Source organism: Agelaius tricolor, unplaced genomic scaffold (assembly GCF_023055355.1).
Source record: "Agelaius tricolor isolate 1412-34295 unplaced genomic scaffold, bAgeTri1.0.p SCAF_22, whole genome shotgun sequence".
NCBI lineage: Eukaryota > Metazoa > Chordata > Aves > Passeriformes > Icteridae > Agelaius > Agelaius tricolor.
In genome coordinates, this window is record NW_027269282.1 from 12,166,470 (window position 1) to 12,184,573 (window position 18,104).

General features: G+C 45.1%; 1 protein-coding gene across 2 annotated transcripts in view; it reads left to right on the forward strand.

The window, feature by feature from the left end:
* DOCK1 (dedicator of cytokinesis 1) overlaps positions 1–18,104 on the forward strand; it is a 278,458-nt gene that overhangs the window by 200,301 nt on the left and 60,053 nt on the right. For both annotated transcript variants that reach the window (XM_071446428.1, XM_071446429.1), the window contains exons 32-35: positions 1,143–1,201; positions 7,747–7,895; positions 14,489–14,574; positions 14,762–14,918. In XM_071446428.1, coding sequence (XP_071302529.1) covers positions 1,143–1,201; positions 7,747–7,895; positions 14,489–14,574; positions 14,762–14,918 — 451 coding nt within the window. The remainder of the gene's footprint in view (positions 1–1,142; positions 1,202–7,746; positions 7,896–14,488; positions 14,575–14,761; positions 14,919–18,104) is intronic.

Sequence of the window (18,104 nt, forward strand, 5' to 3'; positions counted from 1 at the left end):
AGTCCAGCTCAGACTCTTGACCTGAACAAAGAGCCAAAAGCTGAGCTGGAAATTGCTGTGAAATACATCTGTGGACTGATAATTCCTCTTTATCAGGATGAGAACCACAGGCACAAATTTCCTTGGAGTGATTTTTATAACAAGCAGAGCAGTTTATCTCACTGAAGGAATTCAAGGAATCAACAGACATTTCTCACTGCTAATATAAGTAAATAAATTAAGTAATTTGAAGTGGTTGCTTAATAAAGTTTGCAAAATTGTAAATCTTTGTTTATAATGAATTTGCAAATTGTTATTTTCAGTTTAATCAGGTTTTGGAGACAGGAATCAAGACAATAAATTTGAGATTCAATAAATGCATGGTCTGGAGGCACTTTCATTGCTGTGTGAAGGCACTTCTGTGTCAAAGGGGATGTAATTAATCAGTTAATTCAATATCACACTCACCCATCTTTTTAAGTACATATTTCAATTAAAACGTCAAATATTTAATAATTAAAATTTAATTATTGTAATTTGTAGGTTTTGCTAAACATTGCATTTAAGCATTAGATAATAGCAGATTCTTAATGATGCAGAAGATTCCCTTTAATCCTTATTAATGACTGGGTGTCTCACTGTTATCCCCCAGAAATCCTACAGGTTGCCAGATATTACAGTTTGGCTCATCTTGAGATTTAAGTAAGGATCTTTAACTTGCAAATATTCCATGTAGCAAATGCATCCTTGGAGCTCGTTAGGGTTCTGATCCCATCATTAATGAAGGCATTGGGATCATTTCCACTCATCAAAGCTTTCCTGAGCGGAGGGAGGGGAGTGGAGAATGACCCTGAGGGGACATAGGAGGTGTTGGTGCCACCAGCTTTAGGGTGGGTGGGCTCCCACCTCTGCCAGGGACCATGGGATGCTGGAATTGCTGAGGCTCCAAACCCTTTTTTCCCCAGATTTTGATGTTGGCAGAAGCATTGCTGAGCTGGTGGGAGGTAGCCAGGTAATCTCAGTAGTGTGGGTCCCATTTGAGAACCTGTTCTGGAGTTTCTTCCCTTTTTGAAGACTGTGAATCTGATTTGGAAATGAGATTTATCTGCTTGTAGGGCTTAGATTTCTTTTGTTTTAATGCTGGCTTTGTTTTCCTTTTCAAGGTATGGGGACATGAGGAGGCAGATTGGGTTTGAGATCAGGGACATGTGGTACAACCTGGGTAAGTATCCTAAGCATGTGTTCCCTTCAGTGTTCCCAAAAAAACATTTAGAGGGATATTCCTGGAAAAATTCAGTGCCAGGTTGATGGGACTTGGAGCAACCTGCTCTATGGAAGGTGTCATTCCTGCCCATGGAATGAGATGTCTTTGGTGTCCCTTCCAACCCAAACCATCCCATGACTCTCTAAAATGAATTTGCTTTCTCTTGAAACAAAAGTATGCCTGCAGAAAGCTTTTAGAAATTGGGTGATTTAAGAAATCAAGCCACCTCTACATGTTTAATTCACCATCTGGGTAGGCACATCACTCTTGTTAATATTTATTTGTCTGTGTTTTTTGTGAGTTTCAGCCTCTTCTGAACACAAAGCCATTGTTGTGGTGATAACTATTCAATGGGGTTTTTTTCCCCCTTAAAAATAACTATATACACATGTATTTATATTTACTCACTTAAGGATGCAGTACCTGCAACTGTAGCAAAATGGATGTGTCCAAGGGTTCTCAGTACCTCAGCCTGGAATTCTGCATAAATTCTGCTTTTCAGCCTTGTCTGGCAGCCTCAGTGACTCAGGAAGGTCTGGAAAGTTGGAGCTCCCTGGAGCCCATGGGTGAGTGAGGCAGCTCTGCCTCTCTCCACCCTGGGCTGCTCCCTGGGTATAATTTGCCTGTACAGGGATTGAATTTCATGAGAAACTCAGTATTTACTGTGACCTGAGTGTGCTCATCTGCCACATTTCATTTTCCTGAGCTTAACAGCACAGACACTTCAGCTCTTCTGAGTTTTATCAAAACTTCCTTAAATGATCAGAAATAAAGCGTTTGCCACTTCACTTCTATCTCTGGCTGAGCTGTTGTTGCTGGGAGTTGAAAAACCCCAGCATTTGTAAGAGAAGAGAGTGCCAAGGGTTCATAAGTATTTGATATCGCAGAATTTGCATCCTATCTGCTGGAATGATGAGAAAAGGCTTCAGACAGCAGCTGAGTTCACTTTTATTAGAAGCATCTTCGGTGAATTAAGTGTCTGGAGAACAGATTAGAGCTTAGTGCACGGCTGAGATGTGACTTGACAGGCAGGTAATAAAATCAGTGTCGTGCCTGCTGCTGCATCAGCCAGTGTGGGCTGCTGGCAGCCTCTGGTGAGCAATTAGCCAAATCCATCCCTCCTCCAGCCCCACAGGCCTGCAGCCATGGAATTGGTGAGGCTGGAAAGGCTGGTAATTGGTAAGGTCTGAGGGCACACCTCGAGTGCTGTGCCCAGCTCTGGCCCCTCAGCTTGGGAAGGACCTTGGGACACTGAGCACATCCAGAAGGGCTGGGAACACAAACCCTGTGAGGAAGCCCTGAGGGAGCTGGGGATGCTCAGCCTGCAGGAAAGGAGACTCAGGGCTGCCCTCATCGCTCTCACAGCTCCTGAAAGGGGCCTGTGCTCAGCTGGGGCTGGGCTCTGTCTCCAGCAGCACTGACACAACCAGAGCACTCAGCCTCAAGGGAAATACAGGTTGGATAGCAGGAAAAAGTTTTTCACAGAAAGGGTGATAAAGCTCTGGAATGGCTGCCCAGGGAGGTGGTGGAGTCCCCATCCCTGGGTGTGTTTAACAAAGCCTGGATGTGGCCCTGGGTGCCAGGGTTGAGTTGAGCTGTTGGGACTGGACTCGATGATCTTGAAGGTCTCTTCCAACCTGGTCATTCTGGGAATTCTGTGAAAAGGTCGAGTCCAGCCCAGCACTGCCAAGGCCAGCACTGCCCCATGTCCCCAAGTGCCACCTCCACATGGATTTTAAATCCCTCCAGGATGGGGACTCCAAACTGCCCTGGGCAGCTGTGCCAGGCCTGGACAATCCTCTCCATGAAGGAATTTTCCCCAAAATCCACCCTGAGCTGCCCTGGCCCAGCCTGAGGCCGTTCCCTCTGCTCCTGTCCCTGTGCCCTGGAGCAGAGCCCGACCCCCCCAGCTGTGCCCTCCTGGCAGGAGCTGTGCAGAGCCACAAGGGCCCCTGAGCCTCCTTTGCTCCAGGCTCAGCCCCTGCCCGGCTCCCTCAGGGATTCTGCAGCCCCTTCCCAGCTCCCTCAGGGATTCTGCAGCCCCTTCCCAGCTCCTCAGGGATTCTGCAGCCCCTGCCCAGCTCCCTCAGGGATTCTGCAGCCCCTTCCCAGCTCCTCAGGGATTCTGCAGCCCCTTCCCAGCTCCCTCAGGGATTCTGCAGCCCCTTCCCGGCTCCCTCAGGGATTCTGCAGCCCCTGCCCGGCTCCCTCAGGGATTCTGCAGCCCCTGCCCGGCTCCCTCAGGGATTCTGCAGCCCCTTCCCAGCTCCTCAGGGATTCTGCAGCCCCTGCCCAGCTCCTCAGGGATTCTGCAGCCCCTGCCCAGCTCCCTCAAGGATTCTGCAGCCCCTTCCCAGCTCCCTTAACCACCTTTTCTCCTCACTAATATTTCTGGCCTCTTTGGATTCTTCTGGATTCTTAAACTTTTCCCAGAATTTACTGGACTGAATTTAGAAAGTTTGACACAGACTTTTCCATCCAGCTGGTGTTAACTGAGGTTGTTTTATCCAGGCTGGGCTTTGTGGAGTGCCTTGTGCCTTTCACTACTGCTGCTGTCACTGGCTGCTCTTTGCATGTTATTTAGTTGCTCCAGGGTTCAGTTTCTCACCATTAACAAGGATAATAATTTCCCCTGCAGTTTTGGGAATCGATTGGCTCAAGGGGTAGTGTTTTATTCAATATTTCTTTCTGTGCTGTCATGAAAGCCTTTTATTTTTAATGGATTTTTTTATAAATGGAGATTATCCAGGTAAGATCCCTCTGTGACCTCCTCAAGCTCTAATATTTGTGATTCTCCAAGATCCATTAGTGGGATCATTAATGCCAAAATCCCAATGGGGAGGGAGTCAGGAAATTGGTGCTCTTCCCAAAAAAAGCTGCGAGAGAAAGGTAAATGTGAGGCAGGAGCCCAGTCTAAGGCAGCCTTTGTGCGTCTCCTGAGCAGCACCTTGATTTTCCTCATCTTCTTTGTCACACAGAGAGTCCATGTTAAACTCATGGATTATGTTTCACTTCTGGCCCCTCACCAATCTCATCTGTGTCACAGCATCAATTAAGAAGGAATTCCAACTTCTCACTGTATGGGAATCGATTGGGGGGTGCCTGACACTTTTATCTTGGAAGCTGCACTGCATTAATCAAATTATTCATGTGTATGTTCAGAAACCAAATCAGAAGTGAAGGGCTGGAATTCTTGAGCACAGGGTTTTTATGCCTGTGCCATTGTGCATGAGATGTGATGAAACCCAGCCACTCCCTGACTTTTGATTTATGGATTAAAGGGTATAGAAAAGCCTCAAAAATGAATGTTTTGTCTCATCAGGTTTTGTTTCTAAATACCATGATTAACACATGATGCCTGCTGAGTTAAAATTCTCCAGCTGGGAGCAAGGCAGTCCTCCAGCTATAATGCACATTTAAAAGTATAATTTTTTTTCTGAAATTCAATAGTAAAATAAGAATTCTTAAACTTTTCACTTGGCTGCCTGTTTCTGATGCAGGGGAGGCCTCAATAATCACACCTTCCTATTTTTATGAGCAGAAAAAAAAATAAAAGAACACTTACAGTGCAGAACAGCACTTTAGAGGCTTTTTTCCTTCCATAGCACAACCTGAACTTTAAAATGTGTTACTTTGAGTCAGTGTTTTGTTGAAACTGGGGCTTCTTAAACCTTGATGAGACATTAAAGCATCAAAAAAGCATCAGACAGGCCGTGACCTGTCCTGGAGATGCAGGAACTCAAAAGCCACACACTGGAAGGGTTTTTTTGTGATGCAATTTAGCAAACAGAGCCCCGTGCACGGGGTGCAGTGGTTGGTGGCACCCACAGTTGCGCGGCAGAGGAATTGCAGTGACATTTCAGGTGACATCCTGGTGGCAAAGGTGGCCAGGGAGAGGCAGCTTGGAGGTGTTGGTGACGTCTGAGCCAGCTGGGGGGAGATGGAGGAGAGGAGCTCCTCAAGGTGAAGGGGAATGGTTGCTGGTGTCCTCCTGTGAATGCCACCATCCCTGCCAGGGCTTGACGTCACCAAAGGTGCCTTGACAGGGCCCTCGCTGTCGTTGGAGGGAAGGCCAGGGTTAAAAATAGCCCTGAACTTTGGGTGTTACATAAATAGAAGTCATTGCACATAACCCTCTCTGGATTAGTCAGGCGTGTTCCCAGCCTGCCCAGGGCACAGGGGAGGCTGCTGGCAAATCACTCACAGGCTTTTGTGGCCCAAACTGCAAGGGGAGGAATCTGGGAAATGAGAATCACACGTTATCCAGCAAGGAGAGCACTTTGGATTTGGTTTGTGGTGAGGTCACTTCCTGCTGTGTGAGCACATCCCATGGCCAGGCACAAGGTGCTGCAAGGGGAAGGTTTTGCAGGTTCAAAGGGGGCTTTTTTTGCATGTGGTTCCTAGAGCAGCTGCACAAGTTGGTTTTCAGAAAAGACTCCTCAGTTTTCTCCCAGACTTGTCACATTTGGAGTCTCTGTGTGGGAGTTCCCACATTCCCTTGGGGAGGAAAAAGGTGAATTCCTTGCTGGGTTGTTTACCATACAGGGGCATGGATGCCCTGGGGGGCCAGGGGAGGATTGTTTCCCTTCCTGCTTTGCTCCTTTAGTGGCCCAGCATCTCCCAGGATCACACTGTCACAGCAAACCCATGTGTGTCACCACTGATGCACGTGGGACAGACATCCTGCTCCAGGGGCTTCTCCCAGAGCTGCAAACAGATCATCATCTCATCCAAGATTCTAATCTTGTGTGGATTGTTCACATCTCAAGTTCAAAGGGAATTCCTGTGCTTGAGGCAATGGAAAAGCCCTCTGTGGCACAGGGAGAGCTCGCAGTGATGAACAACTTTTGTCACTGTTATTTGTTTTCTGCAGTCTTGGCTCTGACACTCCTCAGGCATAACACAAGAAATCTGTCACCTGAGAGATCCAATGTAATCATCCTTGTAGGAGACTCAGGGAAGCTTTAGGCCTCTCACTTGATATTCCTGAGCAGCCCCCAGCACTTCAGCAGCACCCAAAGTCACCATTTTCCTTGAGTATTAATTTGCCCTGATCCGATTGCTAATGCTAATAGGATTCAGGAGTTAGCCAAATCAAGGGACTTCAATTATATCTGCTAAAAAAAGGAGCGTGTTTTGGTGGTAAAGGATTTTTCTTGATTACATTTGTTGAGATTTATGTTAGTTCTGGTCAAAGTGAAACTACCAATTAAAGACTTCACTGGTTACTGTCGCTGTGGTGTAGTGCAGTGGAATAAAAATGAGTTGAAATCTGTTTGTGTCCTGTACCACTGGTAACTGCAGTGGGAAGCAAGAGTTTGAGAGCTGGAGGGAACTGAGGACTGGACTCCAAAGAACCTGGTCTGAAGCATGATAGTGGCATTGAAACAGTGTTTGAACCTGGTTGTAAACATCCCTAAGAGGGCATTTGTGAGGAACATCTCCAGTTGTGTCCTGAGCTCCCAGTGGATCCCAGCCTGTTGCTGATGGACAAATTGTTTGTGTTTCCTAAACTTCTGCCTGGAGCTCTCAGGGCTGTGCTGCTCCAGCACCATGGTACAGTGAGGTGATGGGACACCAGCACAGGGTGCCCAGAGCAGCTGGGGCTGCCCCTGGATCCCTGGCAGTGCCCAAGGCCAGGCTGGAGCCACCTGGGATAGTGGAAGGTGTCCCTGCATGGCAGGGGTGGAGCTGGATGAACTTGAATGTCACTCCCAACTCCAGCCATCCTGATGATTTTTCCATGGACTTATTCACCAGAGAATTTGCAGCACACACACTCTGCATCCATTTAGCCAATAATATCACCAGTAACCTGCTCTTTTTTCCAGTGTTTATTAGGAGCCACGCTCCTGCTAGGCTTTAATTTCCCCTCCCTGTGTGGAGCAGAGCAGGGATGGGGGGAGGAGCAGCTTCCTCTTGGGAAGCTGAATCTGCAATCAGGTTTTGCAGGCAGCTCAGCTCCGAGGAAAGGAGACATATTGTGGGCTGGCTGAGCTGTGCTTTCATGTCTCCAGGCTCTGTTAGGCTGCACTCGTGGTGACACTTTGATAGACTGACACCGAGAACATTTTGTTCACACAGGAGTCTAAATAAGTTAATACAAGTGATGTGCCTTTTAGCCTCCCTCCCTGCCAGCCACACATTGTGTTTTAAAATAAAACCTGGAAATTTGGGTGTGAAAATATGTAGTGGGAAATGTGGCGAGTCCCAGCTTGACGACTGATTCAACTACTCCTCTTGATTAGGATTTAGACAATATCTCCTCTCCTGTGGTAATAATTATTAATAATTAAATAAATAATAATAATTTAATAGTATTATTAATAATTATTATTATAATGGTGGTGGTGGTGATCATCATCAAATAAATAAGAATAATAAAAAAGTGTTTCAGTAGAGCCAGGTATTAAAACATGGTTTGTTATGCTCCATAAGCATATTAATACAGCTTTTACAAATCCAGGGGTTGTTCACTCTGAAATGCATCTTTTCTCCTAAAGGTCAGCATAAAATCAAGTTCATCCCAGAAATGGTGGGGCCTATCCTGGAAATGACCCTGATCCCAGAAACGGAGCTGCGGAAAGCCACCATCCCCATCTTCTTTGACATGATGCAGTGTGAATTCCACTCCACCAGGAGCTTCCAGAGGGTAAGCACAGAGCTGCAGACATTTTAAGTGAGGAAGATTTGGCTGTTCCTTGACAAAACATAAGGAGTTCTGTTATTTCTCATTTTTCTAAGGAATAATATAATTACGGATTTGCTTATTTCGTACAACTCCTCAGGGGCTGTGCAGTTTTCATCTGTTGGTTTGAAGTGGTTATTGAAGGAGGAATTTGCATGTAGTAAATGAAACCTTTGGTTATGGCACAGGAGCAAAGACAGATATCTTAAATTGTCACTGTGACTCACACAAGGAATTTGTTCCCGAGATAAATTGGACATAAAGAAAGCCTGATAATGTGGCAAAAGTATAACCTGTAAGGATTTATCATCTCTTCTCTCTTATAATTCTGATTTTCCTTACCATTTTATGGATTTTGAAGAGGAAAAAAGCAATCCAGCACTGTCAGTGCTTCTTCTTGCTCTACAGGCACTGCAAAATCTCAAATAGTAATGGAGCATTTTTATTCTATTTGATTTGAACCTGCTGAGGGAAGCCCTTGATACACACACACACCATCTTTTCCTGGTAGCTTCAACTTTTGAAAGACAAGTGGAGTGAGAGAAAGTTTCCTGATATCATTCATCTGACATTGCTTCCCTTGAAACTTTGCTTATGGATTGAGTTTAAGACTAGTTAGGCCAGGCAGGGTTTGGACTAAGCCAGTGGAGCTCCTTCCCACTGTGAGATTCCTGTCAGTTCAGGATGTGACCTTGTGAATTTTGCAATAAAGCTTGACATGTGTTGTTTGCTTTCTATTTTCCCCTTTCTATTGGCACTTTTCTTTCTTGGATGAAAAACCTTATCCTTTTCCATACTTTCCTTGTGAACTGCTATTGAGAAGCAGCTCTTAATAAATCTGTAGGCAGAGTAAATGAAAATCTGCGTGGAGAGACTTAAGCAAGGGAAATGGCATCAGCTTTATTGCTTTGATTTCTTTCGTGCTGGATGGTGTGTGGAGAGGTTGTGAACTGTGTTTTGGCTTCATCCAGTTACTGCATAATCATTTTTTCTCATGTTTGACTCCAGTGCTACTGTAAAGATTGAAATGCTCACTGGGATGCCATTTAAACAGTTTCTTGTCAGATGCTCTCTTTTGTTGCTTGTCATTTTTTATTTGTACAATTATATAGATCATGAAAAATCCAAGGGTGACTTTATAGCTAAATTTATGGCCCTCAATTTTCCTGACAGAAGGAAACCAGCTTTGTGTGGAATAGTTGGCTGATTTTAATAAATGAATGTCTTAAATATTTCACTTAGGGAGGTTTTTTGCCTTTTAAGAAAAATGCCTCATCCTTTAAGTCAGAGATGTCTGGGGTTGTACTTGACATAATATTTCCTGTGGCAGTGTAGCTTCTTTATGGATGTAGCATTGACAGGACAGGTGCAGAGGAAAAAAAACCCTTTTCCATGGGTTTGGAGGAACCAGCCACATCTTACAAGGAATAATCAATCTGTCCATTGATCATGCACTTCTGAGTGTGCTGAGTATCTCAGGTTGCCCTTTGGGAAATGAAGATCACAGGCTTGGGAAAAGCAGAGGGTTGAAGGAAGGTCTGGGCTGGATGGGACCTCTGGAATTAGTCTGGGCATTTGGTTGGGTTATCTGGGACTGAAGCTCAGTTTAGATATCTCCAGTAAGGGTTGTCTGAGCAGTTCTCTGGGTGAGCTATTCCAATGTTTAATCCTGGCCTTTGGAAGGTGTCCTTGCCTGTGGCAGGGGGTTTGTGCAAGGTCCCTTCCAACCCCAACCATCCCAGGATTCTATGATTCAGACTTTCTGCTTTTTATTTCCTGATGGAATTTCCTTAGGTCAGCTTGTGCCTGTTTCTGTTTCCATCTCCTCTCTGAGCACCCTCTAGATGTTGGAATGTTTGAGTTAGATTTTCTCTGGGTTGAACAAACACAATTCCTTCAATGATTGCAGGTTCTGCAGCACTCTGCCCACGTTGGTGGCCCTCCTTTAGACCATCTGCAGCTTGCCAGGGTCTCTCTCTGGATCAGAGCCAGACATGGAATTCCAGCCATGGTCCAACAAGTGCAACAGTCCTGTTGCTGCTCTGGCCATGCTCCTGCTGCTACAATCCAGGACACATTTAGGCTCCATTCAAGGGGGATACTTTCTTGATGTTCAGCTTGGTAAATTGGTTTTGCCAATCACCTTCTTGCCCTTTGTGTACTTGGAAAAAGCCTTCCATGAGATCTTGCTCTGTGGTTTCCTCAGGAACTGAAGTGAGGATGTCTGGTCTGTAGATTCCTCAGTCATTTTTTTGTCTCTTTTGTGTTAAAGTGATAGAAATAGATAAAATCTATTTTTTTTTTAATATTACCAGTACCTAGGCAAGCTTTGATGCTTAATGGGTCGATGTAATGTGCTGCTTTATATCCTTTATATGCAAGTACCAATTATCCTTGTCCAGCACTGCTTCCAGAGAGAACTTCCAAATGGCATGGTTGGCTGCTGTTAAACTAATCTGCCAGAAATCCAATTATCTAACCTTATTAGTCACATCAACAAGGGTTTAGGTTGGCTCCACTTCTCCAGCAGATGTATCAACCTCATGATTTGTGGGGGAGGAACTGCAGTTTTTTGCAGGCCTCTGATGCTGTGATGGTTTGTGTGATAAACAGGCAGCTTTCCCTGTGGTGGTTTTCATTTCAGGAGGATTTGGGTTTGCCTGGTAAAACCAGGAACAGACCAAGAGTTGGTTTTTTTTCTTCTCCCAGTGTATTTAGAGACAGAACAAGATAAATACACCCCTTGTTTTTACAGAACTCTATTAAGGCCGACTGAATTAAAAGCTGGAGTTGCCCATTTTGTCCTCTCCCTCTGAAGGTGCTTTGAAGCCTTTATAAGACTTCAAAGTAGCCTGTACCTCAAAGCAGGAATCCCATCCTAAAAACAGTGTGGGACCGAAGCTTCCCTGTGGAAGGAAACACCTCCTCCTCCTCCCCTTGGCTTCTCCCTTGGCTGGTTTCAGGAGCAGAGCCTCTGGATCAAAGGGAATTTGTCAGAGCCACAGGAGTGATGAAAGAGAATTGGTTTGATTGTTCAGGGCCTGCTCAGGTGAGTGGGATGGATCCTGTGGTGCCAACAGCAGGGAAAGCTTCAGGAGAAACAGCCCCTCGGCTGGAATGTGGAATTTGGAGCATGGAAAGCTCCTGGTGTCAGTGCCTGGTGCTCCCAGCTGTGGCTTCATCCCTCACTTCCTACCAGCACTCTTGGCATAAAATTTAACTCACCTTTTCTGGACCTGTGTCACTGCTGATACCACCTTCTGCTTGTTTGGAGTTGGGCCCATTTCTTACATTTAACAATAAGTCTCAGTGTCACCAAACAGTCACACCAGCATTTTGGTGTTCACGTGCTGATTATTGGTGAATTTCAGATGGATTTCATTCCCCCTAGTCAGAGGTTACCCCTACTTTATCTAAATATCTCTTGGCTTTCAGAACCTATGATTCCTTACTAAGTTTTTTTGCCACCTGAGCCCTGGGTTAACCTCCCTTTCCCTGTGCTGTGGATTTGCAGACAGGACACAAGTAAATGACTCTCCCAGTTCCTGTGATCCCACTGAACATTCAAATCCAAATAACTAATCCCTCACAAAGGATTGGTTTCAATAAGGATTATTTTTTAATTATCTACAGTTGAAGTGTGAATGTGTAAGTTTTTCTTGGTTTCTGGCCTTTTGGAAAATATCAATAATCCTCTCTGACTCCACCTGGGGAGCAAGGGAGAAGGGTAATGCAGTGGCCTCCAAGGTGATCCCATCATTTTGAATGGCTCCAGATCTGTTTCCCATCTGTAACGCTGTGGAAAAATAGGAAAGAGAACAGATGAAACCTTTGGGAATAACCACCAACTTCCATAGAAACCTCTGAGCAAAGTTTTGCTGTACTTGGGTGTCATTTCTGTGATAGGACTAATTTCTGGCGGTGTGATCTGTCATTTGAATTTTATATGGCAAATTATTATTAGCCCACATCAAAATGAATTTATAGCAGCTTGGAGGGCTGGAAGTCCTCCTCATCTACAGCAAAATTAACTTGTCAACCAGTGCTACAAATTCAGCCTTCCTTGAGGTAAACCCAAGCCAAGAAGTGATCAGTTGAGTTGACATGAGATGGCTCACCCTGATTTATTTGCTCCGAGTGGGAGATTGTCACAGGCAGAGGAAGCACTGGAAGTGCTCTTTGTTCAAGTTCAAACATCCTAAAGAGAGGCTGAGATCTTGATCAGCTGTGAGGAAAAGTGGATAGAAATGTCCTGTAATCTTCCTGGTATCACCCCTGAAGCTTTCAGTGCCAACAGGAGGATGTGAGTGTGGCTCACTGATGGTGCAGCTATCCCCCCTAAGCTCCAGAAGGAGCCTCAGCAAGTGGCACTGGCTCTAATGGAAACATTGGAGATTTGGCACTTCTTCATTTGAGACTAAATCCCATCACAATAATTGCAGGCTTATTTATGCATTAAATTAAATGTAATGCATTTATAAAAACTCAGTGCATTAGGGGAAAAAAAAAAAAGAGAGAGAAAAGGAAAAATGGAGTTTATCACCAGATGCCAGGTGCAGTGTCCCAGAGCCATTGGTTTGTGCAGCTCCAGGGTCACATTCCTGCTCCCATCATGGGGACTGATAAACCTCCAAAGCTCCATAAACCTCAGCTGGCATTGCTAAAACCTTCCTCCTTGGAAAGACCACAGAAGGAATTGTAAGTGATGTTAAATAACATTTATTCATTTGGCTCAGATGATCGGCATCACAGTGACTCCATGAGAAATATTAGGAGTGACTGAAGAGCAAAGATATTGTCAATAATCCTAAAGACCCCCAAAATGCCACAAGTCTGGCTCTGTTCAGCCCAAGAGGCTGTTAGGGGAAATAGCCCAACAAAGCATGGATTTAAAGAGGTTTAAGTAAAACTGATAGTGGGAAGATCCTGGAGATCCTGCATGACAAATGTAATTGCCCTTCTCTATCTGAGTAATCTCTTCCTAAAAAATACATCACCTGCAGGGCTGGGGCTGGCAGCAAGTGTCATTTTTCACATTGGGTTAGAAAGTCAATTTTATTCTGGGCTCATTAGGGAACAGGATTTTTGTGACTTCTCTGTTTCATCATTGTGTTGTTTCAGTGTTTTACTCAACTCTCTGGTACTGTGGGAGCGTGTTAGGTTCTGGGAGGGGGTGGATTGCATTATCCTGCCTTTTCTCATCTTCCTGTCCTTATTTTAATAATGGATTCTTTATATTCTCTGTGACCAGGGGCAAGCCCTGAGGGAGCAGCTGGAGCTGTGTCAGGAGGAGGTTTTGGTTGGATCTCAGGGAAAGGCTCATCCCCAGAGGGTGCTGGCACTGCCCAGGCTCCCCAGGGAATGAGCTCAGCCCCAAAGCTGCCAGAGCTCCAGGAGCCTTTGGACAATGCTCTCAGTGGGGTTTTTGGGGTGCCAGTGCAGGGCCAGGAGCTGCACTGGATGATCCCTGTGGGTCCCTTCCAACCCAGAATATTTTAATCATCCAGACAATCCATTCCTTCTCCACGGGTACATTATGTGCTGTTAATATCACCTGCAGATGCAAAATACATCTCTTGACATTTACAAAATGTTGGTACTCTTTGTTCTTGTTCTTGGGGCCCTTTGCCTCTCCTCAGCATCCTTGGGGGTGGCTTAAGGAAGTGACAGTGAAAAAGCCTGGTGACAAGTGTTCTGTCACCCAACTCCCACTGGGAGCACTGGGCTCCCATTCCCCTGCCAGGGTCTCCCAGCTTGCCCAGCCTCTCCTGCTGAGATCTCTGTCTTTAATCCTGTGCCTGTCTGTGCTTGCTTAATGAAGAATTAGGAATTAGGTGACTTCACTGATTCATGGCAGAGCAGCAGGCCTGCAGTGAGCCTTCCTCCACTAACAGTTCACATCCATTCCCAGCAGCAAGAGCTAAAACCCTCTGTAATCATAAAAAATCCAGGGAATTACTCAGTTTGCATTTAAAACATATTCTGTGGGCCACTTTAGTTTGCATCCTTTTAATGTTGCCCAAATAAAATGATTCTCGAGTTGTTTGAAACTACTCCCTTTCCTTCTGCAGGGTTTATTAACAGCTTGATCAGGTTGTGTCCTGCAGTCAGTGTCTGTGTGCTAAAAAGGGGTGTCAGGGATGCTGGGGGTGCACCCAGCAGGGTCACCCAGCCTCAGGTGTTGCCTTTCTTCTCTGAAAGCTTCCAGCATTTTTTGTGTTTAGTTCTGCTGCTGGGGACATTCTGTGTCTCCTTTCTCCCTGCCCTCAATTCCTGTCATTAATCTCCTTCTTTAGTTTTCCATAATGCAAATGTTTACACTTCATTTAACAGCACGACCAATGATTCCTTTAACCAAAGAAGTCCTTGTAGGGCAGGAGATCGTCGTGGAGAGTCTAAAAAACCAGAGACTGCAAACTCTAAAAGTCAATCAGGCTTTAAACCAGTGGCTAAACGTCTCACCGAGGCACCCAACCAATCCGTGAGGCATTGAGGCTACAGTAATAAAGTGAAATATTTGCCAGCTGATTATTTACGCTTGCTTTGTTTAATTACAGTTCGAAAACGAGATCATCACCAAACTGGACCACGAAGTGGAAGGAGGCCGTGGAGATGAGCAGTACAAAGTGTTATTTGACAAAATGTAAGTGTTGATCAGCAGCAAAATTTATGTCACGGGGAAGTCAGGAGAGAGAGCAATTAGACTACAATGAACTTTGTAGCCCAGAAATAATTAAAATCTGTTAATGATGCGCAATATTTAAAACTGCACCTGAGTCAAGGTTTTTCTCAGCGTGTGATTAACAAGGCGAACTTAATTGGTTTTTCAGTCTCTTGGAACACTGCAGGAAGCACAAATACCTGGCCAAGAGTGGGGAGACCTTTGTGAAGCTGGTGGTGAGGCTGATGGAGAGGCTGCTGGACTACAGGACCATCATGCACGACGAGAACAAGGAGAACCGCATGAGCTGCACCGTCAACGTGCTGGTGAGCAGCAAAACCACCACAAATCACCACAAAATTACCACAAATCACCACAAAATCACCATGAATCACTGCAAAATCACCACAAAATTGCCACAAATTTGCTATGAAACCACCACAAAATCACCACAAAACCACTGCAAAATCACCACAAGATCACTACAAAATCACCCCAAATCACCCAAAAAAATCACCACATAACCACCACAAAATAACCTTGAAACTACCACAAAACTACCACAAAACCACCAAAAATCCTCACAAAATGATCATAAAATCACCCAAAAATCACCACAAAACCACCATAAAACCACTACAAAATCACCCAAGCCCCCATTACCCTCAGAATCCTGCATCTTTAACAAAGGGCTTATGTGAAACAGAGTGTCTGTTGAGATTCTTGGGGAAATTTGGAATGCTTTAGGTTGTTTCCTTTTTTTTTTCCTATTTTGGTGAAGGCAAATCTGTGGAAACATGGATTATCCCTTCTTTAATTGTTTCCACAGAAAGATTTAAGGAGAAATGTTACAGGGCCTGTTCATTGACATTTACAATTGGTGTATAAACAACTCTGTGCTGAAAACCACTTGACATACAGAATGTCGGAGTTCTCTGCCATTTACTCCCAAAATTCCCATGGATTTGCAATCTCATTTATATTCTGCTCTCTGCTCAGCCCCTTAATTTAAATTATTTTGAATAAATAGGAATTGGAGGTGCTATTTGATTCACAGCAGGAAAAGCTTGGCTTGTTTTCCTCACTGATGGGAAATTTCCACCTTTTAGGTCCTGAAATTTTGGAGTGTCCACCCCATACACAAATCTTGGTCCTTTGGGGACTAGAATTGGAAGCAATAATTTGGGCTGGAATTGGAAGCAATAATTGTTCCAGTTGTACTCACACACATCATGGTCTTTGGTGCAGATTTAGAAAATGAGATTTTACAACCCAAAAGTCAGCACCCATGAAAAATAACTTTCAGAGACCCCAAAATAACATGAACTAAATTTGATTTTTCCACTGTTTGCCACTGAGAATTCCAAGCTTTCCTCCCCATATCATCATCAAAGCTTTGATTTTGGCTTAAATATATGAGGCACAGCCAGTGTTTATCATTTATGTGATCTGGCTGATGGATTTTGTTCAGGAAAGAGCAGAGTAAATAGTTTGCAGCTTTTGCATCTAATGCAGTCCTGGCCTCGTGCAGTGCAGCATTTACCCCACCCCATCTCATCAGCCACAAACAAAACGGTGCCCACTGGAGCAGGAGAGGAGATGGAGGCATCAAATCCGAAATTGGGCGTTTATTTTTAGTTTGTTTTTCCTCTCTGCACATCAGAAAGCATCAAAATGTTTGGGAAATGGGTGAAGAGGAGGGACTTGGAGAGTTGTCTCAGGCTGGTGATGCAGCAAGTGCTGTTGGGCTGCCTGCAGAAAGGTCACGGCGTCCTCCTGAGCAGAGCCCTGCTGGAAAATCCTGCCAGGACTCCAAGCAGGATGGGAAACAGCACATCACAGTCACCACACACTGTGTCAAACTGGGAAAATGCCCTTGGGAAGGTGAAGTTGTTTCTCCTTCCCTTCTGGAGCACTCAGAGTCTCCTCCCAGGAATTCTCGCCATCCCCGTGGGGAAGCTGAGGAGCCCTTGGGGGTTTGTTCTCTCCAGGTGTCTCCCAACAGCATCTCCTGCTGCTGGTTTTGGGCAGCTGAATTTGGAGGCATTTGCAGATGATAGATTTTGTGGGTGATTTGCTGCTGTCAGGTGCAGTCACTGTGAGACTCCAAGCCCAGCCCTGTGGAGCTGCTGGAATCCCGGGAAGCGGCGCAGGGCGGAATTTTCCGTCGCTTTCGGTCGCCGTGATTTCAAACCTGAGCTTGATTTTACACTCCGGTTTTCCCTCCAGGGCCCACTCAGCCTTTTCATCATTCTCCAGGTACCTGAAATGAAATTCATGCCTTTGCAAAAATCCAACCCACAGCTGAAACTCTGCACAATTCCCACGTGAGGTTTCACAGAGTTCCTAATTGGAACTTGATTGATCCCGAGCTTTTCCTGGGATTAAATTTGTCTGCACTGACCCAGGTTTAACTGGGAGGGTTTGATCTGCACTTAAGCCAGCGCTGCTGGTGAAGGGGCTGGAGCCCCAGGAGGGGCTGAGGGAGCCGGGCAGGGGCTGAGCCTGGAGCAAAGGAGGCTCAGGGGCCCTTGTGGCTCTGCACAGCTCCTGCCAGGAGGGCACAGCCGGGGGGGTCGGGCTCTGCTCCAGGGCACAGGGACAGGAGCAGAGGGAACGGCCTCAGGCTGGGCCAGGGCAGCTCAGGGTGGATATTTGGGAACATTTTCCTCATGGAAAGGTTTTTCCAGGCCTGGCACAGCTGCCCAGGTGGAGTCCCCATCCCTGGAGGGATTTAAAATCCATGTGGAGGTGGCACCTGGGGCCATGGGGCAGTGGTGGCCTTGGCAGTTTGTTTTCTGAATGGAACCCAAAACTAATAAGCAGTTATATCAACTGAAATACCCCTGGAATAACCCATCATTCTTCTCTGAAATGTGGATTCTGTCATCCATTCCAGTTCTCTTTTAAGGGATCACTTTTGTGTTGGATTTATCCCTCTTTTAGTACTGGGTCTGTGCTCTTTTATTGCCTCCTGAAACTTCTTTAATTTAGCATTGAAATATATTTATTTCAGTGAAGAAGGACTTTCTTGGTATTTTGTTTTCTTAGGTACATTTTAAATTTTGGAGGCAAACTTGAAATTAGATTCAGAAATGCATTGAATGTCTCCCCAGTTATCATATTTTGCATTTACAATATTTGCACTGTTAACCAGTTTATCTCAAGGCTGGAGGCACTCAGAGGAGAGTGAAGCTAACGTGTGACATATGAAACCAGACCAATAACACTAATCTGACTTTGTATTTCCAAGGAAACTGGTAGAATCCAAGAGCAGATGATGTATTGCTGGATTAAGGTTCAGAGTTTTCAATCCATAGAACAACTGTTGCTTAAAAATTTTGGGTTTGTTGTACGTTAGAAAATGTTCAGCTGAAAATGGTTAATGATGTGTGACTTGCAAATGCCAGCAGCAAATTTCTAGCAGTATCGTTCTTGCAAATTCTTAACCTTTGCAATGAGACAGAAGCCCTAAAACATTGCAACATGAAACATCCCAGCATTTGATTTTC